This window comes from Malania oleifera, chromosome 9, assembly GCF_029873635.1.
Source record: "Malania oleifera isolate guangnan ecotype guangnan chromosome 9, ASM2987363v1, whole genome shotgun sequence".
Classification (NCBI taxonomy): Eukaryota; Viridiplantae; Streptophyta; class Magnoliopsida; order Santalales; family Ximeniaceae; genus Malania; species Malania oleifera.
Window position 1 is genome coordinate 75303502 of NC_080425.1, and position 23187 is coordinate 75326688.

General features: G+C 32.8%; 1 protein-coding gene across 2 annotated transcripts; it reads left to right on the forward strand.

The window, feature by feature from the left end:
• The first annotated feature begins 8997 nt into the window (after positions 1 to 8997).
• On the forward strand, positions 8998 to 22745 carry LOC131164833 (glutamate--cysteine ligase, chloroplastic). 2 transcript variants are annotated; one of them, XM_058122330.1, is made up of 16 exons: positions 9009 to 9228; positions 9894 to 10237; positions 11177 to 11327; positions 11541 to 11648; positions 12462 to 12554; positions 13565 to 13648; positions 13840 to 13908; positions 13988 to 14058; positions 14156 to 14224; positions 15458 to 15551; positions 15684 to 15773; positions 15857 to 15937; positions 16644 to 16736; positions 17781 to 17861; positions 17953 to 18022; positions 22426 to 22745. In XM_058122330.1, exons 2-16 carry the CDS (start codon positions 9951 to 9953, stop codon positions 22512 to 22514), a joined length of 1530 nt encoding a protein of 509 aa, XP_057978313.1. In that variant the 5' UTR covers positions 9009 to 9228; positions 9894 to 9950; the 3' UTR covers positions 22515 to 22745. The 2 variants fall into 2 exon arrangements, with proteins under 2 accessions (XP_057978315.1, XP_057978313.1); XM_058122332.1 differs by lacking the exons at positions 17953 to 18022; positions 22426 to 22745 and having other exon boundaries at positions 8998 to 9228; positions 17663 to 17794.
• Positions 22746 to 23187: the final 442 nt, after the last annotated feature.

Genomic DNA, 23187 nt, shown 5'->3' on the forward strand with positions numbered 1-23187 from the left:
TTTACTTCGCAAAATCCTAGTATATTCACATATAATGCAGAATCTGACCTCAAATGAATTAGGTAATACTAAAAATACTCAAATAATCCACTCACCTTGATTTTGGGATGGTTCCCAAACTTCTTAAATTAAATTTCCGCTCCAACTAGGTTGTAGAGAATCTCCCCAGAATCACTGTGGTAGCTTCTGATCGTTGAACCGGGGAGAGATGAAGCTGGATTTCTAGAGAGAAGCCAGAGGAACTGTGTAGAGAGAGAAAGAGAGAGAGAGAGAGAGAGAGAGAGAGAGAGAGAGAGAGAGAGAGAATGTCAAAATGAATTTCTTTCATTAAAATCCGTTTTAGGGCTATATATAAAATGCTATCCACGTGGCCTCGTCGACAAGCCACGTCACCTCGTTGACGAGTCCAAGCAATAGTCTCGTCGAGGAATGCTTACTCCTCGTCAACGAGATTCAAGCCTTGAAAACAGCCCTCTTGGTAATTTCTCATCGACGAGACGAATGTCCCCATTGACAAACCCAAGATGGATGCTCGTCGACGAGCGCCCTGTGTTCGTCGACGAGACCCTGTAAATCCCCTTCATAAATTTTCATGTTTCCCTCTTTTCTTTTATTTTTTAATTACCATAATTCTACGGGTCTTTACATTGAACCTTTAACGGGTGATTTGTTTAAAGCACGGTTTCGAGGTTGTCATTTTGATGAAGTAGTATTCCCTATATTAGGGAGAGCAAAATCAGTGCCACAAGCATAACATGAAATCACATGGAATGCCATGAATTTATATCATTTAAATTATCGCACAAATTAAAGTGAACTTGAAGTTCAAAAGATTATACATTTGCAAGGGATTGAAAATCAGTTACCAGATTCTTTTGTAGATACCAAAGCCATATCAAAATCTTATACACATGCTACAAATATTCTAGCACGTATCGATGTCCCTAAAGAACAATAGCCAGTTAATGAACCTAAATCGCAAGTTAAGTGTGGAAAGCCTGTTGGTGCAAAAGATAAAACTCCCAAAAGGAGAAAATTGAAATTTGTAAACATTCCAAAAGAGGTTACATATGTCGATAATCCATTCGACATTCACAAACCAATATCTCCTGAAAATGAATCCCTATTATAAAACCTCCTAAAGAGGAACCTCCTGAAAAGGGAGACATCCCTTGAAAAGAGATAAGTGCCTAGAAATAATAGTGAGATCTCAATTCATTATACATGACAAATGTGGAATAGAAAAAAAGTTGTTGTTAACAACACATTCGTATATGCAGTAGCTACTGACATTACCAAAAGTAATGGGGATCCTGAACCTAAATCTGTTAATGAATGTCGATATAGAAGTGATTGGCAAAAATGGAAAGAAACTATCACATCAGAATTTAACTCTTAATCAAAAAGAGAAGTTTTTGGACCTGTAGTCCAGACACCAGAAGATGTCCAACTTGTTGGATACAAATAGGTATTTGTGCGCAAGAAAAATAAAAAAAAATGAAATTATTCGATATAAAGCAAGGCTTGTGGCACAAGGTTTCTCACAGAAACTCGGAATTAATTATGAGGAGATATATTCTTCCGTAATGGATGGAATTACTTTCAGATTCTTAATTGGGCTAGTAGTTGTTAAATGATTGAGCATGCGTCTTATGGACGTAATAACAACATATCTATATGGATCGTTAGATAGTGAAATTTATGTGAAAATATCTAAAGGAAAACCCAAAAATTTATATTCAATTAAACTCCAATGTTCTTTATATGGATTAAAGTAATTTGGACTCTTGTGATACAATCGATTGAGTGAGTACCCTGTGAAAGAAGAATTCAAAAATAATCCAATTTGTCCATGCATTTTTATTAAAAGATTATAATCCGAATTTTCTATAATCGTTGTTTATGTTGATGATTTGAATTTAGTTGGGGGGCTCCTGAAGAGCTCACTAAAGCTACCAATTATTTAATGGCAGAATTTGAGATGAAAGATTTAGGAAAGATAAAATATTGTCTTGGCCTACAGATTGAACATATAAATGACGGAATTCTTGTTCATCAATCTAAATATACCGAAAAGATTTTAAGGCAATTCTATATGGACAAAGTTCATCCTTTGGGATCTCCAATGATTGTGCGATCACTTGATGTTAAGAATGATCCATTTCTACCTTATGATGAGAGAGAGGATTTATGTGGTCTTAAAGTACCATATTTAAGTACTATCGGCTCTTTGATGTATTTGACCAATTGTACAAGACCCGACATTGCATTTGCTGTAAATCTACTAGCAAGATATAACTCTACTCCTACTCGGCGACATTGAAATGGAATTAAGTACATTCTACGATATTTAAGAGGTACATATGATTTGGGTCTATTCTACTCATTTGATTCCAAATCTCAACTAATAGGATTTGCAAATGTTGGATATCTATCTGATCCTCACAATGCTAAATCTCAAACTGGATATGTATTTCTTTACGAAAAAAACTGATATATCTTGGAAATCAATAAAACAGATGATTATAGCAACATCCTCCAATCATTCTAAAATACTAACTATCCATGAAACTAGTAAAAAATGTGTGTAGTTCAAATCAATGATTTCTCATATACAAACAAATTATAGTTTTCAATCAATCAAGGATATTTTAATAGTTTTATATGAAAACAACGCTATATGTATAACTCAATTAAGAGGAGGATACATAAAAGGTGACAGAACAAAACATCTTTCTCCAAAATTCTTCTACACATATGAACTCCAGAAGAATGGTAATATAGATGTTTAACATATCCGACCAAGTGATAATCTAACATATTTGTTCACCAAAATTTTGCTTACTACAACATTCAAGAAATTGGGTCATCTTATCGAAATGAGACATCTTAAAAATCTTAACAGATAAAGTTAATATATGAGTGACATCTAAGGGATAGTATTATGAAAACTATAAGGGTTTAATAGCTATCACCCCTTTGTTTTTCTACCCTAATAAATGTTTTGATACCCTTATTGTCCTATAAAAGGAAACCCTCTTGCTCTCATTTGAAGACGCATCAGATGTTTGAAGGAAGTAGATATATAGTAAGGATAAGAGTGGAAGAGGATAAAGAGAAGAGATATATTTTGTACAAGAGATAAAGAGAAGAGAAATATTTTATATAAAATTGGTTCCAAATCATTTTATAACTCCTTTCGAAATAGTGAAGTTTTTTGTCTTTTTCGCCTGTAGAGTATGCATGGCTGAACCACGTAAATTTTTGTCTTATTTTTATTTATTATCCTGTAACCTTTATAACGTTAATGTAATATTTAATAATATTTTAGGTTTCCTATGATTTTCAAAATGTTAAAAAAAAAAAACTCAATGATAGGTAATATAATTTATTACTCTAATAAATAAAAATTAATGCAGTATTTATTAACTGATAAATAATTAACATTTAAAGTATACAAATAAAAATTCATCCCCATCATGTGATCATGATTTGACCTTTTGTGCACAGCACTCTTTATTGATACTGCTGTTGTCACCAGGAAGCGATGGGTATAATTGATCCATCTAGGAAAATCCAAATTCATCAATTACTTATTTATTTTTTTGGTATTTTTTGGGGTACCGCTTTGTCCTGACACGTGGGCTCCCAGGGTGGCGGTTCACTGCCACGCATCCCGAGACAGATCAGCTGCCCCAGGTACAATGCATGCGCCGCCTGCCGCCTTCACACGTCACATGCGCGTGCGTGGGACACCGGCCACTCCAGAAGCCGCCAAAATTAGTGCACGTCACCCGGCAACGTACACGTCACACCTTCGTAATTATTGCATAAGTATTAATGAGGATAAAAAACTCTCCTCAACTATACAAAAGGACACATATAATTTCCAATTTTCAATTTTCGATTTGGACATGGAGATTTTAAATTTGATTAAACTGAATTACTTGAATTATTAATTAATTAAAAATTAAATATAAATTGATAATATTAAATATAAGTGATATATTATATATTATATAATTGCTCGATATTTTTAATTTATTTATTAAATCAATGTCATTCTCCTAATTCAATTCTTACAATTAAAAGAAATAATAAATATTAATTTTATAATTAATTTTAAAATTTACAATCTTATTTTATTTTTATAATTAATTATAAATTATTTCGGTCAAATTCAGTTAATCGAATTACTCGAAAAGTTGGTTCAGTTGGGTGTTGTTCGGTTACAACAACTAATTCGATTGGTTCAATTAGAGATTATTGTTAATAAAAAATTTTAGTTAATTCAATTAATTAATCGAATTTGGTCAAACCGACCATTTGCACACCCCTATACACACCCATCTTGCAATTTTAAAATAATACATTTTTAAAAAAAATGACAAAAAAATGCAAATATTTTTTATTTTTGTAGAAAAAATAAATCTAAAAAGGTGAATTGTCAAAAAAAGGTGTCTAAGAATTTTTTCATTTTTTTGTTTTATAATTTTGATTTTTCTATAATTTTGAAATTTTTTAAAATAAAATATATTTTATTTATTATTTTATTATCTGAAAGTGAAAAGTGAAAAAAAAATATTACTGAAAAAAATTTTAACCTATATTTGGTAGAGGTCTTGAATTTGAATTTGCATATATTTAGACAAAAAATAATACAAAAATTGTATTAAATTTTATCCAAATCCCCTTAAATCTAAATCCAAGATTTGAATTTAAAGATCTTAATAGTAGCATTTTTTCTATTATTTTAATATAAATCTTGAAAATTTAAAATAAATTAGCATATTTAAAATTTTTTAAAAAAAATTAAAAATAAAAACTATTTCACACGGTTAAACAAGTTTCTAATTATTTTACCCATTGCATTTTCTTGAACTTAGTCACTTGTTAGACCTATTCTATTTTCTTAACTTATAAAACAAGCACACAGTATGATAATGAATACAACTGTATAACAAAATTTAATACGAATGTATTGAGTATTATTATACAAATAACATAAAATCTAAATTCTAATTCTTTGTTTTCATTATCATAATGGTTGTGTTTCATGTTGGGAGAGATATCAACAAACAACTACAGTGGAATAATTCTTCTTCCTATATGCAAGCAAATATAATGTATCTTTACTTTTATACGTGCTGAAAATAATAGGAAAAATGATCCATCATACCAAATCACAAGAATACAAGCAATTTTATATGTGGAAAACTTTTCCTGTGTAAGGAAGAAAAATCATGAGACCTAATCCAGTTGAAATCTCCACTATTAATCAAATAATGGGTACATAAAGTATTCTCTAATCGCAATTAGATGTTACAAATATATCTTATCAAGATATCATCAATCTTGACAAATACTAAGAGAATTGGAGAAAACATACCAAAATCACGATTATTGTTCACGAGTACAAATCCCAACTCCCAAGCTCAAAATCTGATCTCCACCGTTCTGATTGTAACTCCTTGAGTCATAAAACTCTCCTCCAAATTTCATCTCGATCGGACTACGGACGAAGCGGGATTGGAGTCTTGATGAAATCTAGGCAGCATGAGAAAAATCACGTTTTTTTTATCTTTCTTTTGAGAAGTAATAGCTCCTCCTCTCTCCTTTCACTTTTTATAACTTCCATTAAGTTATCACACTAAATGACTGGGTCTTGGGTTTTTAGTAAAGCCCACTTGGGCTTTCCTCCACATGGAAGGAAATAACCCAATATTTCATTTATATACTAATTAATTTGGTGACGATATTTTCGATGGAAAAAATAGTTTTGATGAAAAGTTTAGTTGCTTTTGCCTAGTTGGTAAAATTATCCCGTCATTTATCAATACAGAATATTTATATAATTAACAACAAAAGAAGATTCTCATTCTGTAATCTCTTTCAAAGCATTTCTTATATTACGAATGTCCAATTAAAACATATATAACTCATTATGAGTTTTTTATAATAAAATTTGAAATTTAAAAACAAAGAAGTGGTGAGTGCAAGAATTGTCTGTAATTATCTTATCTCGTGTTTAGTTTTCTATCTTCTAAAAAAAAAGTTCATAAGAAGAAGAGTATAGTTTTTGTCCTTTTGATTTTTGTGTCTTACTTACTTTAATCTAATCTAGTCAATAGGAGTGTTCAATAATCTGAACAACCCACCTAACTTGACCAACACATATCAAATCGACCCAAAAAATTGATTTCAAATGAGTTATAGATCGGTTGACGATTTTCTATTTTGCATAACCTGATTGTATGAATCGATTTGCGGGTTTAACTTCTAATCCATCTTTGAGTATATATATGCCTACAATTATTCAAGACTCATAAAAAAATGCATAAGATAAAGCTATGGGAGCAACACATACATTTTGAAGTGTTTTAATTTTAATGTTTTAAATTTTGTTTCTATTGAATTAATGTTTATGGATATGATGTTTTAATTATTTTGGAAGACAATAAATATATTTTGTATTTTTTTTATTTTATATTATTAATGGTTTGAGTGTTAGAAAATAGAAATAATATATTTTTTCTTACATGTTTTGAAACTTTCTTTATATTGTATTATCAATATAAAATTGAAAATTGAAAATTGAAAATTGAAAATTGAAAAGTACTTAATGTGTTACGCATACTCTTACATCGATGCTATTATTATTATTATTATTATTATAAAAAGCTTATTACTTTAATATATTTAGTTTCAAAGATACTAGTTTAAGAAGTATTTTCAATGTAACATATGTTATTATGTTTGACAAAAATTCTCACGCATATTTCTTTGTATTTTCTTTTCTTTTGTACTATACTTTAAAACAAATTAAATCGCCAACTTGAAACATTGATCCAAATTAGAGGTGGCAAAACGGGGCGAATTTGGACAAGTAACCCGTGATCCGCCTGTTTAGACCGAGTTTATATTTAATACAAGTCAACTCGCTTATAAATGGGTCAACTCGGATTTGACCCGTTTATTAAACATATTAGGTGGGTTCGAGCCGGATGACTCGTTTAAAAATAAAATGGAGTGTTTTTGTCTTTTAAATGTCATTTTATATGAAATGTTTAAAAGTGTTTAAAATAAATAAATTATATTTTTAAAATGAGTGACCCGTTTATGACCCGTTTATTAAATGAGTGGGTTTAAGTTTACATAATAGTCACCTGTTAATAAATGGGTCAACTCGAATCCGAACTCGAACTCATTTAATCACGACCCGTTATGAGCTGTCCGAACCCAACTCGTTAATTCGTTTTGTCACCCCTAATCCAAATCACATCCTTAATGGTTCAAATTAAGATTGACTTCTTATCAAACCAACAAAATCAAATCAGTTTGAATTTTAAGTCTAATCCGATCCAACTAAATTCATTAACACCCCTATTAGTCGGTAGAGTAAAGCCAACTAGTTCAATCGATTTGGTGTGTATAAATGCATTAAGTAGTAGTTCTTAATTCATCATTTATTTTTTGTCGCAACTAACCATAGGCTAAGAGTAGTTTGCCAAACTAGCTACTCTTAGCCCATAACTAGCTACAACTCAATTTCTATTTGGTATAGTCACCACACATGCATTGTTTGATCATATGTGATAATATGATTTGCCTTGTTTCATATGGATGCATGTTATAATATAATTTTCCCTTTTGATAAAAGTGTGTTTGATTGCATTTTACTCAAGTTAATGTTTATTTTTTTTTATTTTTCTAAATTAGATTTTTTTTATCGAAGACCCTATAAGGTGAGAAGTAACTTGTCTCCCATCCGTTCCCTTTTACATTTTTCTTAAGATTTGAATTTGGCGCTTTTAAGATAAAAATTTTGAACTTTAACTATGAAATTATTTTATTTATTGGCCCTTAACTCTTTGTGGGGCATATTAAGAGGGGACATATTTTAACATCTCTCGGAATTTCATGCTCATTATAACATTTTCATATATTTTTTTGGGTACCAAAGAATTTGTTACCATATAAATCTTAACATTTTTGGAGAGTGAAAAATTCTCAAAAAATATAGGCATCCCATTCTCAAGGTGATATGCGCCAAGAATCTCATTCTAACAGAAATTCCACTCATGGACCAAATTGCCCTCATTATTTTGGCCTATTGAACACTGATAAATTGTTAATAAAAATTGAAATAATAATATTATATTATAATAATATATACAGTATTGGATAAATTTTTGAGACCCTATTGCCCCTAATTTATTTTAGTAAATTGGTTTGTTAAATATTGAATTTTATTAACTTATGATAATTTTTGAATTTTTTAGGAGATGGTTATAATTAGACATACACTTTGAAAATATAATTATTTTTTATATATTATTTAAAATATATGTTAAGATTTCCATATTAAACTAAACACTGACATGGATTTTATGTGTATATCTTTAAAAATTTTACGAAAAAAAATGAAAATATTCTTATAAGGGAAATATCCTCTTTTCAAAAATAAAATTTCTAAATATGACATTCAATGAGAATATTTTTTTATGAAGCAAACTAATCATGTCCCAAATATATAAAAATTGTCTTTATTTTGTACAATCTTTTACAAATTTATTTCGAGAACAATAAAATGATTCTATACTCATTATGTAATTTTTTTTATTTATGAGAAGAACAATAAATTAAAAATTATTAAATAGGATGCATTTCTACCTTTTATAATTTATATTTTCTTAAATCACTTAAAAATATTGCAAATAATAATGATTATTAATATATTATCTTTTTTTTAATCTATTTTCATAACTACTGCAATTGTAATAAATGATTTATTAAATATTTTTTAGAAAATAAATTATATAAAAAAAATTGCATTTATTTTCAATTTTTTATAATTATTATAATTACATAAAATTTAATAAATTTATAAATATATTTTTAAAAAATAAACTGAATATAAAACGATAACTATAAATCATAAAGCATACCCATGCAAATGGAAAAGATGCTCTGATTTTTTGAATCTTTTTATTATTATTATTGCTGACGCGTCAGCCTTCCCGAGGAGCTCTGCGGTCTGCTCCGTCAAAAAGAAAATTCAGTATTTAATTCCCGCAGGCCCTCCATAATCTTACCCCTATTCGTCCCAGCAGAAACAAGCACTTCATTGTTAATTCACTTCTCTCTGATTCTCTCTCTCTCTCGTGGGATCCTAATCCAAGCCCTACTCGAATCAGAAACCCTAGAATTATATTCAGATACAAGGAGGTAATCTCTCCTAGCGTTTACGCGACAATTTGAGTTCATTCTCACATGGTTGTAGGCGTATTATGCCAGTCGAAACTCATTTTTCGTTTCTTTTCTGTTGCTTGCTGTGGAAACTTTTTGATTTTTGATACCTCTCTCCACTGCGCGTACACTTTGTAATTTTCCATTTGTATGCGCGAAATTCGTTTGATCAGCTCAGTGGCTCTCCGTGTGATGGCTTTGCGGTGTGCTAAACTGCTCTTGTTGTGTTAATTTTTCGTCGCTGGTTTAGAGATTTGCTGCGTTTGTTTGTTTATTCGTTTATTTATTTTTGGGATATGATGGGTTTGAGTCGGTCGTTTCTGGGTTTGTGAGAGAGGCGGGATTGAAGTATAGACGAAGAAGTGGTGGAAGGGGTATGAAACTTGTACCTTTCAACTGCTGGGGATCGTAATTCGAATTGATATTGAATTGCTTTAACTGGAATAGGTCCTCTGTGTTCATAAAGCAATTTTTATTTTTTACAAGCGTGCGAACTGAATGGGTGTTGTCATGCTTGCATGTCTGTGCATAAACAGCCGGGTGATGTTTACTAGTGATGATTTCTTCATTATGTTTGATAATTGTGTGCACTTTGTTTTTCGTTTCATCTGTTATAATTGGAGGTTGCATTTGTGATTTCTTAGGGCCACCCCTTGGCGCTCAATTTCCAGGCAGCTCCATCATACTGCATTCGTTCCAAGATGATGCAGTGTAAATTTTCTCACGGTGTGGTTTTTAGCGTGGGAAACATTTCCAAAATAAAGGAAACTTGTGCTGGTTTTTCTTCATTATCATGGAATTCTACGAACACAATGCCAATTCTGCATTCAGATGATGTAGGAGTAGGAGTAGGACACAAACGAGGGGGCAGAGTGATTGTTGCTGCAAGCCCGCCAACAGAGGATGCTGTAATTGCGACAGAGCCACTGACAAAAGAGGATCTTGTTGGATACCTTGCCTCTGGGTGCAAGCAGAAGGAAAAATGGAGGTATGGTCTTTAGCTCCTTGAAGTATGACAGGTTAGATTGATGTTTTAACTCTCCAGCCTTGTTTATCACTCACAATGATTTGACTCTTGGTTTTTAATCTTATGTTTAGACATGACATTACTTCTATCTGCCTTATTTTGTGTTGTGTATCATTTCTTGATGTGAAACAAGTACTGCTATTATTCAACTATTTGACTATTTCATGCATTCTTGTCAGTCATGAATAACTTGATCACCCGGATTGGCGTTACAGTATCAGATTAAAGAGGAGATTTTATTGTTATATAGCTTATACTATAAAGTTGTTCTTGTTAAAGTTTGATATACATTGTTGGCCTACAATCTAATAGTTTAAGCTTTCTAGTAAAATGGTAATCTAACATGGTATCAGAGCTGGTTACTAGGAGGTCCTGGGTTCTAGTCTCGCTGCCTGCATTTATTCTGTAGTATTTAAAAATTTATTGTGTATTTATATCTCCATGTGCTATCTGGCTGAATGTGCGGGGGAGTGTTAAAGCTTGATATACATTGTTGACCCACAACCTAGCACCTTAAGCTTTTAGGTAAAGTGGTATTCTAACAGTTCCATTGCCATATCATCTCACCATGGTACTGTATCAACCAATTATCAAATGAATTGATATTTTGATGAGTTCTTCTAAGTTGTGTTGCCTATCAGCACATTCTAACTGCCTTTAACACTGATAAACTGCTATTTTCCTACTAAACTTCTGTTATCAAACTTTTTGTTCCATACATCCTTTTTATTAGTCTTACTTCTTTTTATCTTTATTTTGATAGAAGAGTGTTCACTGTTCTTGTTGTTCCATCTATAAGCTTTGTAGTATTCTATATATAAAAAAAAAAGCTTTGTTGTTAGTTGATTTTATTTTCTTTGCCTTCTAGTAAGTTGATTGCTAAATCATTTCTTTTGGCAGGATAGGAACAGAGCATGAGAAGTTGGGTTTTGAGTTGGGAACTTTGCGTCCTATGAAATATGAACAAATAGCAGAATTGCTTAATGGCATTGCTGAGAGATTTGACTGGGATAAAATAATGGAGGGTGACAACATTATTGGGCTTAAACAGGTACTCCTTTTATTATGAACAAAATTTTGTAATTATACTATTGTTCATGACTCTTGAACTTTTTTCCCATCTACTTATTATAGTGTGTTGGATAGAATGCTTGAATGTTACGTTTGAGAAACAATAGCAAAAGCATCCCCCCCAGTGCCCAAGAAGCTTTTGTCATTTAATGGTAGTTTATCTTTTTAGAGAACATTACATGTTTCTTGGCAGGGAAAGCAAAGCATATCACTGGAACCTGGTGGTCAGTTTGAGCTTAGTGGTGCACCACTAGAAACTCTGCATCAAACTTGTGCAGAGGTTAATTCACACCTTTATCAGGTGAGTTCAAATGATTTTGTTCTAGCATGTGGATGGTCATTGATTTTTAATTGCAATGTGATCTAAGGGGTCCAAAACGTGCACTTTGATGGGTCTCGTGTTTCCATTTCTGCCTTTGCATCCAAGTGCTTCTTATAAGCCATTTAGGTTTTTGACTTCTCATATAAGGACAAATGAAGTCTACTTGCATTGAGGCATCTGGGTCTTAAATAGTTGGAGGTATGTGATGCCTTCTTCATTCACAATGCCCCTTTATTTTCTTCTTGTTCTTGGTGAGGGGAATGCTAAGATGTTAACTCGTTAATGGTAAGAGAGAGCACCTATAGTGAGTTTTCAAGTAGGCAATGGTGGTGTATATACAACACAAAATTATATGTAAGTAGCCTTAAATCTGAATACCGAGAGTGGGACAGGCTTCTTTTTTTTTTTTTTTTTCTCTCCCTGAGTCTATTAACGCCCGTTTGGATCAAGGATTTTACTTGAGAAAAGGAATGGAAAGGAATATGAAGAGGAAACTCATTTTCCATTTTATTTTCCTTCTATGTTAAATTCTATTTGAAATGAAAATTTATTTTAATATGATTAAAAATTAAGAAAAGCTAAATATTAATTGTGTAAAATCTAATTTTTGTTTATAAATTTCATACATTTTTTATTGTCTTTCTCATTTTCTTTGATAACCAAACATGAAAGTGCGAATTCCTTCATATTTTCCTTTCTTTTCCTCAATGTTTTCTGAGTTCCAAATGGAGCCTTAAAGAGATGCACTCTCCACCACTGAATGTCTGTTTTAATATTTGACTGATTTAACAGGTCAAAGCTGTTGCTGAGGAGATGGGAATTGGATTCTTAGGGATAGGTTTCCAGCCAAAATGGGGACTCAAAGACATACCTATAATGCCCAAGGTATCATTCATTCTTTTTTTTTTTTTAAAACTATTGGCATAGACCTATACGGATGCACAAGTACCATGGTTGGACAAAAAGAAACTAGTTAAAATAGCATGTGGCTCTTGGACTAAAACCGTTTATACTTTTTATGGAGAAGTCTTGAAGTCTGTTATAGGTACATTATGTCAATTAGTTGGCTTGCAAACAGGTGGAAAACAATTATTCTGTGGTTGTGTAGACATATGAGAGTTGACTCCCCACTTCAATCTGCAGCGGGTCAAATTCAGATTTCTGTTGGGACTGAGCCTCATCCATTGTTGCCCAATGTCTGCATCTATTTTCTAATCTTTGAGTAGAATATGATCATTAGAATTATTCATAGGCAGTCCCTCATCACTTGGTCCTCTCTGTATCATAGTATGCAAGTTAAAGTCTTAGGCTGTTTGCATGTCTCTTGATATGCCAACTCTATGCTCAAACATGGGCATGTGTGATTGGCTGGGCAATCAACTGGAATTGCTACAGATTTCTCATATCGTGGCAGTTATGCTGGACTATTGATATGTATGAAATGTTTCACCTTTTTGAGCTCTATGTCATAATGAAATGCTACTATGTGCTTGCTTTTTGATAAAAATTCAGCTGTTTAGCTTCCATTTAAATAAAAAAAGAATCCTTTTGACCAGTCATTTTTGTTTCCATAAGCCTGCTAACTAGACTCTCTAATGTTTCTTTCTAATCTTCATATTTGGAGCATTTATGTAAATTATAAAATGATATTCATGTGGTTATATTAAGGAAAAAAATATTCTAGAATCCACATTAACTGGAATCTAGTAGTTGGAATTTGTTATGAAAATTCTTATGGACAAATTGGTCTTGTGGTCATGCTAATCAAGTTTTTAAATTTTTTTGTCTTTATTATGCTTATCCTTTTACTGATGTCAGTTTTTTACAATCTGCTGTCCTATTAGGTACTCTAGATGTTTTTATTTGTTGAATACTGATAGTGTGTTTTGGCGCAGGGAAGATATGAGATTATGAGGAATTACATGCCCAAAGTTGGTTCACTTGGGCTTGACATGATGTTTAGGACATGCACTGTTCAGGTGAGATGGTGTTTAGACTGTTCATTTTCAGTCATTCCAAATCATTCTCGTGAGGCATGGCTACATTTTATAATTGTACCTTCCTGGTCCTTGAGTTCCTTGATTTTTTGAGTAGGTACTTAGATTCCTGTTCTCTAGTTTGTGTTTGTAAGATTGTAGATTTTGAGTATTTTGATTTCCTACCTTGATAGGTGAATTTGGACTTCAGTTCTGAAGCTGACATGATCAGGAAATTCCGTGCTGGTCTTTCTTTGCAGCTTGTAAGAAATCTTTTGTTTCTGTTCTTATGAAAAATATTTTTGTTCTTGGTGAATATAATTAGTGCTTCAATTAAAACAGATAGCAACAGCTCTATTTGCAAATTCACCTTTCACAGAAGGAAAGCCTAATGGTTACCTGAGCATGAGAAGGTATATGAAAGTTAAGATTGCCTTTCCCTTCCTATTGTAAATATATTTCTATTTGGCTCTGTGTTAAATTTGTTTTTTCTTTCCTTTATTGAAACAGCCAAATTTGGACTGATACTGATAAGAATCGCACTGGTATGCTGCCTTTCGTTTTTGACAACTCGTTTGGGTAAGTAACTGTTTCTGACTTTTTTTTTTTTGTTTTTTGTTTTTACCATTTTATCATGAAGGCTGCAGAAAAATTCACTATGTTATCTTCCTTGTTTTGTGCTGTGAAAATAGTTTCCTGAAATTCAATTTTTGTAGTTTCATAATATTTTTTAACATTCACTTTTTATTAGTTTTTGGTACTGTGAATTACATACATAAGTGATACAATATCTAACAAAAGATAGGGCAAAGGATATCTGTATGGTTGTTCCTGACCTGATGTGTTCTTGCTTGTTTGTCTGATTTGGTTGGTTGATACCATCATCATTCTGTTTGTCCATGTATTGAATCATGGGTCATGAGATGAATGGAATGCTGTCCTTCAAAAAAACGTAGGTCATAATACCACTAGAATATTATCCTTTAAAGATAGTTATGTGAAGACTTTATTGGCATGTAATAGCCCCCTACATGAGCCCTATTTCAACCACTGACTTGTCAAGTTAGATAATCAATTGGATGTTTTTTTTTTTTTTGTGGCAACATCTCATGATTGGTTTTGTATGAAACGTCAAACTAGGCTTTTGCAAATATTCGTATTGAAAATTTGGGGAACCTTGTTTTATTCTTTGATGAAGTCATTATTGGAGGTTCAACATACTGTATAAGGTCATGTGTGATGATTGTATTCAGGCTGTTTACATGATTCTCAAATTGGGGCTGGCAAATGAGTTTTTCTTTTGCTTCTATGTAAGGCTGTAGCCTGGAATAATCTTGGGTAAAGATTACAAAAGTTCAAGATTCACATTCATGAGGAATGATTAGAGGCTTTAAGCTGGTTAAACTGTCATAGCGCTCTCTTTTTCTAAGCTTGGGCTTCATGCAAGAAATGATAACAGAAAGCATCACACGGGATGGGTTGCACCTTATATGAGACTCAAATTCGATATAATTTTGTGTTCTTGCAGTGTATGGGGCTCAATCACTCGCAAAACATTGCAACTTTCTCTTCATTTGGTTAGACAAGATAAATTGTGTCAATATAAGGATTGTTTTGAATCATTTAATGCATAAATTTAAATTTCTTATTCAATCTCTTTATGCCATATATTGGATTTTTCTTCCCTATTTTACATTGAGATACTTTTTGTGATCTATCTCTTAGCAAAGGTCATAGTGTAGTGTTATTATTCGATTGATTATTAATTATGAGGCTCTTTTGTTCTTTTCTTAATTATGTCTTTCTATGCAGGTTTGAGCAGTATGTAGATTATGCTCTTGATGTTCCAATGTATTTTGTCTATCGGGAAAAGAAGTATATTGACTGCACTGGAATGTCCTTCAGGGTTTTTATCTATCCTTGGCAATTTTGCAATTGACTTATAATTCATTGGATTTTAGGCATTTTTTACTACGTATACCTCCAAAGAAACCACTTGATTTGTTCGGTAGGTAATAATTTCTCATTTTCATGGCAGGATTTTTTGGCAGGAAAACTTCCATCAATTCCAGGAGAATTCCCTACCTTTAATGATTGGGAGAATCATCTGACAACAATATTTCCTGAGGTTTATACTAGCATTTGATCAATTTGCATTTTCACCTTGTGTCATTGCTTATTGTAAGCTGTCCATTACTCCTTACCATTCAGGTCAGGCTGAAAAGGTACTTGGAGATGAGGGGTGCTGATGGAGGGCCTTGGAGGAGGTTATGTGCTTTACCAGCATTTTGGGTAAGTTTATTTATGAACCACACAGTTGTATCTACCTGGGTCAACTAAACATTAGTGTCTAGGAATTTTCATACATGTAATATGATGTAACTTGGAATGCTTAAGTTGCTTTGGGGGAGTTTATGTGCTTTATGGACATTTGGGTACTGGGCACTGTTAATCTGAATATGCATTCCAAGTTTATTTGTGGACCATGCAGTAGTATCCACCTGGTACAATTAAACCATTAGTGATCTTGGAATCCTCATAAATATAATGTTATATAATTTGAAATGCTTAAATAAACTAACATTTGCGTAGTAAAGCTGCGAAATTGTCTAAATTTGAGTAATGGGAAGTGCTCAACAATTGAAGGCACATGCCATTGCACTAGTTGGTACTTGGTAGATACTGATATGGAATGTGTCTTAGGTCTGGTTGCTAGACTTCTAGTTTTCTATGATGGTATTTTATGTATTATTCGTTGTATACTTAAGTAATGGCTATAGAGCTTATACAAAAGACTTTATTTCTATGCCATTATTGAGACCATTATTCTATAACTCTATGCTCAAATATTTGGACTCCTGACGTAATCCCACTTAAAATCAACAGTCCACATCTCCCTATCTAAAATTGCCACATGCTCTCTGTGCACCTTGCACTACTCATCTTATAAACTGCCGGAGCAAGTATAATCTTATTCTGATTTTATTTCAAATCTCAGGTTGGTTTATTGTATGACGAAGTTTCACTGCAAAATGTTCTAGACATGACAGCTGACTGGACATTGGAGGAAAGACAGATGTTGAGGAACAAGGTAATATTCTTTATAATCAAAAGAACGCATGGTCCTGTCAGCATGGCATTTAAAAAAGCTTCATACTTAATGTTTCCACTCATTTTTTTCTGGTAATAAAGATTCATTAATTTTTTGGAATAATGTGGGAATCAGATTCAACCAAATGTCATTAGATATGATTCTGCTGAGATAGAAAGGATTCTGGTACTCCATACAATTACACTGATTTGTTTTTTCCTACACTGGCTAGGGCATCTGCTCTCTACTTTCAAATACAATTAATCAGGATCTCCTCTAAGTGTTTAGGAAGTATCTGAATATCCATTACAATATCTCCAACCAGGCTTCTCAATTTTCCTTTGTTTTATTCTGTAATTACTTTAGAATACCTTTCAAAATGAATCTTCTTCAGTCTATCTTTGGCTACAATCCACCCATCTTTTAATGCTCCTATACTCCATGTTCAGCTGTTGGCACTGATAAACTGCCTGAAAAAATTAAATGCTTACGAATGCCTCTCCAGTCTTTCATGATGAAATCCCAATAATGAAAGTTTTGGCTGGTGAATGGACCAAACAGCTGGGGGAGAAACACATTGTAGAATGGTTGACAATGCACTTGATGTTTAAATTTTTAATGTTAAACTTCTTGGTTTTGGACTTTAGTGATGAGTTGATGACCACCAGAGATGTAGCTTGTAACATAGGTAACTTCATGGTTAAAAATTCTTTTTCCAGCCCATGTGAGGTGAGTGAAGGAACTAGTCAATTTTGGGCATTTTTTTTTTATTACAAAAAACTAATTTTTTATTTTGTTAGTTGTGAATTTTTTTGATAGGTTATGCTTTTTGAAGTTTGAACTGGCAGTACAGTTTTTAGGAAACAAATATGTTCTTTACTGTATCTGAAATTGAAATCTATGGCACAACCTGCGGTCACCTGTAGTTTGAATTTGAAGACGTGTTGCGTCCTCTGCTTAATTTTGTTCCATGAGGTTGATAAGCTAATCAGCATCCTAGAACAGAACCAAGATGGCAAATCTAATTCAAGAATAATCGAGTAGGTTCCAAAGACTGGTCTAAAGACACCATTTCGAGATGGATTGCTGAGGCATGTTGCTGAAGATGTTCTATGGCTGGCCAAGGTACCTTGGGCATTGTCATTTATTGTTGTTGCTGTCAATGACGACATCATTATTGTTGTTAAGAATACACATCTGTTCTCTTCCTTTGTAGGATGGCTTGGAAAGAAGGGGCTTCAAGGAATCTGGGTTCTTGAATGAGGTGGCTGAGGTGGTTAGAACGGGTATTTCCTTCAAATCTTAATTGTGGATTTTTTATTTTTAATTTACAAAATGTGAAGTCAGATGTGCGTTGCGTGCACAGGAAATGCATGCATGCATAAATGTTTTTTGTCCATGTTCACAATTCTGTCATGTGCTTTGTTCTGCGTGTTCGTTATTTTGCTGTGAAAACTGTACAAGCTCAGCTGTTGAGTTTATGCTGTCATTCTAGTTTCTAAGGGAAGAAATGAATGCATAAGTTCAATGGTTATTGTGTAGTTCTTGAAATTTGCTAGTTAATTTGTTGTCTTGCATGCTGTAGAGTATTAGTAAATTTGTCCACATCTCTAATCAACACTGTATCTGTACCTTGTGTATTGATTGATGATCTGTGGGAATTACATGAAACTCTAGATCTTTCTATTTATGGATTCAACAGCTCTAGGACTTGCTCTCTAATTAACTTCTTTTGACCACTTAATCATGATTTGTGCCTTAGTCTGAACTTATGTTGATCTAAAAAGAATAGAGGAGCTATGTGTGGCTACTATATATTGACAAAAACTTTGCATGGATGGCATTGGGATTAATCTTCTAGGTTCCATGTTTGTATCCAAGGTCTTAAATTTCGATTTCGACTAAAATTTCGAAGCCTCCAAAAGTACGGAAATTTCGATGAAAATTTCGATTTCGATGTCAATTTCGATTTCGATTTGAAAAAATAACGGAAATAAGTAGTAAGCATGGAATTATTTTATAAAGCTTTAGAAATGATTAATAGACATAACAATTTAAGTTTTAGGACTAATACATTACAAGTAAATACATCTATGCTGTCTATGAGGTGGAGAAGTTGTAATATAATATGTGCATCAAACATATTTGTAAGATAATGTCCATTAAACATATTTAGTGATTAGTTAATACAAATGAAATTCATAAACCATTTAAATATTATTTATTATACAAATAATGATAATTTAGACATGAATGGTTAAATAAAATGTTGTTGTAAATTTACTTTTTCATAAATTTCAAAAGCACTTGTAATAATATTTTGTTTCGATAAAAATAAATAAAATTAATTAAGAGAGAAATTTCACTTAACTCCAAAATTTCTCATTTGCATTTCGGGGAAATTTCATTGCATAGTTCAAATTTCGACAAGTTTCGCTAAAATTTTGAGATTTCGATAAATTTCGGATGATTTGTTGAAATTTCGACGGATATTATACAAGACAGAAATCGACTGCCATTTCGATTTCGAGGGTGATGGAAACTGGAAATTTCGACGGAAATTTCGATGATTTCGTGGAAATTTAAGACCATGTTTGTATCTCTAGTAGGCTAATCAGAATGAACAAATTTCAGCTCACTTTCTGAGCATATAACAATATAATGTGTTTTAGGCAGTTTCAGTCTTCCAGGCTTAAAGAGAGAATGTTTTGAACCATTTGGAGAACATACGAAAATAGAAGAGAGAAATTGGAATCATTGGGAATTTCAGGAGTACTTCAAATATCAACACTAGGTAATGTGCAAATCAAAGTTGTCTTCAAAAACTCAAGATACATTAAATGAGTACAGGAGATACCATATGATAATCGAGGTTAAATGTACTGTTTCACATTTTAAAACAGAATTACAAAACAGTTAACTGTTTCCGAAGGTGTGACACTTTCTCATGGTCATACTTTTCACTGCAATTACAAAGATCATGATAACTTCTATCATATAAGATTTCTGTTGAAAATTGATTTAGACTGCTTATGATGATAAAATGGAAGGCCGAGTGCAATTTTTTCTTTTTAATTATGCAAACCAATGCCACAAAAAAAGTTGGAATGTGACAGTTATTTTAATATCCATCTTAATCCAGGAGACATGGATATTATTAAATTTTATCAAGTTACAAATAATTCATGTACTGGTAGTGTATTAGTTTGATAAAGCCCAACATTTTAAAATTTTTAAGTTATTATAATGATCTCTCTTGGGTTTAAGAAATTGATCAAATTGCCCCCTAAACTTTTGACTCAATATTAATTGCCCTCCCATCCAAGCTTCTCAGAAGTGTTGGATGCGTAACTATAAAATGATCAAGATATCCCTGTTTAACTTGCAAGGTTATTTTCAAGGTAATCCCCTAACTTTAGATCAGGTATCAAGCTCCCCTTGATGAATCCAATGGACCAGCAAATTCATGTGTTAAATGCTGAGGTAGAGCAAGTCCAACAACACTATGAACCTCTCAAACTTCCTTAGCAGCCTAAATGGCCGAATAGTATCTTCGTAGGAGATGTAAATTACTCGGCCCAGGAGATGTTGAAAAGAAAAGGCTAACGCTGTGTGTTTGTAAAAAATATGTAAGTTGACTGAAATGTTTGAAATGACCGAAACAGACATGCCAGTTTTAGGAGATGAAAATAATGTGATTATTTTGTAGTACCTGAATAAAACTGTTGATGCCCATAGAGTATAATAATCTTGTAAAAAAAGGTTGGCTTTTATTATTAAGCTTTAAATCTGCAACTTCTAAAAGCACCAATAAAAATTAAGATAAAAGACACTTACCTCCCTTGAAGTTCGGCAAAAAGACCCCACCACCCCTGAAATCTCAAAAATCCTAAAGACCTCACTGAAGGTTTTAAAATTTTCCCAAATCTCTCCTGAGGTTTGTCAAAAAGACATAAACCTCTCCCTGTATTTGGAAAAAAAAAAAAAAACAAGCTTTTTGACGGGTGCAAGTGTCCTAAAAATCAAATGTCAAGGGAGGTCTATGAGACTCTTGAAATCTCAAGAGAGGTCTATGAAATTTTTGAAACCTCAAGAGAGGTCCTTATCTTCTTGTCAAACCTCAAAAGAGGTCACTGTCTTTTGCCTTAAAAATTAAAAGGTTAGCTTTTAAAAGCTGTTCGCTATGCTGCCAGCTATTAAGATCCAATAAGGTCCAATTCAGTTTGACAAAGAAGTTTGAGAGGCGCATGATACTGTCCTGTCTCCATCCATCACTCAACATGTTGATATATATGGGTTGAAAGAGGTAATTGATACCAGATCCGAAGTTCAAAGGTTGTCCTGATAATAATAGCCCGAAAAGTTAAATGAGGGAATATTTATTATTTTACAGTTCACGTTTGACAATACATTTGGACAGAAGTGGCAATTTGATGGATTTTAAACTCAAATGGGTATTCGATGCCTGATCCAAGATTCTAGGGTGTGTCTTAATAATAATCCAAAATTTTAGCAGAACAATTCTTTGGACTTTGGCATTACACTGATCCAACATGGTTCGTCTTTAGAACACTATTCACATTGTTAGGTACTATCTGAGATCATTTGGCTGTGCGGCTGGCTCAAATGGGCCTATGGATTTATCTCATCCGTCTACTTTAAAGATTTAAGTTGATGGGGCAGGACAGGGTGGAAATTATTGAATCCACCTAAGTATTTGTATTGGGAAAATTAATGTCTGTGCACGCAAGGGTCAACTTAAATGTAAATCCATAACTAGATTTTGAAGCTGTAAATTTTGTGAAGAAGCGATTGACCCAGTTTTGATTCTAACAAATAGGGCCGTGGGAGGGATGATTTGGATGCTGGGTATGGTCCACCCTTCAGCATTCTGCATGAATTGGCTGCTCTTAATGCTGCCAAATACATCTTTGGGAGGGATCATTTGGAATATAGGATGTGGTCTCACCTTTTAGCATTCAGCATGAAATCTCAGATTTTTACTGTTGCAGTAGGGCCCTTAATGGAACTACTTGTCTTGAAAGGAAGAAGACCAAAATGTGTGCTGTTTTATTGGAGTTTGGATTTCCATATCCTGTGTTTGACCTTGGGTTTGGAAATGTTGAATTTGACAAAGTCAATACAAGTTTGTGTTGTGTTTTGTCTAAATTTGCAACAATTCCAAACACAACATTTGAACTCCATGCTACCAAGTGGCCTGTTAGAACTGTTTCATTTCAGTTTCTTTAGCAAAAAATTGTTCTGAAATCAATTGTTTCTCCTAAAAGAGCTTAAATGGTGTATTTGATGTTAAAGCTTGATATACATTGTTGACCCACAATCTAATAGCATAAGCTTTGGTAAAGTGGTAAATTAACATGGTATCAAAGCTAGTTATCAGGAGGTCCTGAGCTCTAGTCTTACTGCCCGCATTTATTGTGCTATTTTAAAAAAATTGTTATGTTCCCTACAATGGGTGTTATTTATTGTGTGTTTATCTCTCCATGTGTTGTTGGGCTGCACGTGCAGGAGAGTGTTAAAACTTGATATACATTATTGATCCACAACCTAATAGCTTAAGCTTTTAGGTAAAGTGGTAAATTAACATTTGAATGGTTCAATAACATCTTGGATTCCTTCGTTGATGATCCGTTTCAAGTATTCATTATGAATGATTATCTTTTGACAGGAGTAACACCAGCGGAGAAGCTTTTGGATATGTACCATTCAAAGTGGGAACAGAGTGTAGATCCTGTGTTTGAGGAACTACTTTACTGACGTGAATTGAGACTCTTCTGTGCACAACAAAGAGCGTTCTTTTGTTTGTGAACTTTAATTTTTGGGGTGTAATGCTTTTTATTTTTTTGTTTTAGTTGCTTTCAATTTATGGTTATAACAATATCATTTCATGGGAATACGTCACGAATAAGTTGTAATGTATAATATACTTGGCATGGGGCTTTCCTTGCGACTCCTGTCCAATATAATTTGATCAAGCTGCGTTCAACTTCTGTCAGTGCAAAATTAAACAGATGAAATTATTCAGACCCAGTTGCGAAAAAGTAATCAGAATGTCATTATGATTTTCACTTATACTCTGTTTAGAAACATGGAGTTGAGTTTTAGCCTTGTAGTCGAGTGAAACTGCAAAGTGTGTTTCATTTGTGTAACTACATTTGTAAATCATGCCTCCACCTTGCCAAACTAACCATAGAAAATTTTGTCCAACTTCCATTGTAGACACTTTCAGATGTTAGGGCAGGGAATTTGTGTTTTGATAAATTAAGTACCCCATTGTCTGGATCACTTGCTCTTGGGGGATGCAATGTGTGGTCTTAACCCTAAATATTTTTCCAGTAAGGAATATTTAGATGAGTGTTCATAATACAGGGATGCTATAATTGCAACAGTGTTGAGGCTGTTAATCATACAATTCTTTTATTTTTGTGGG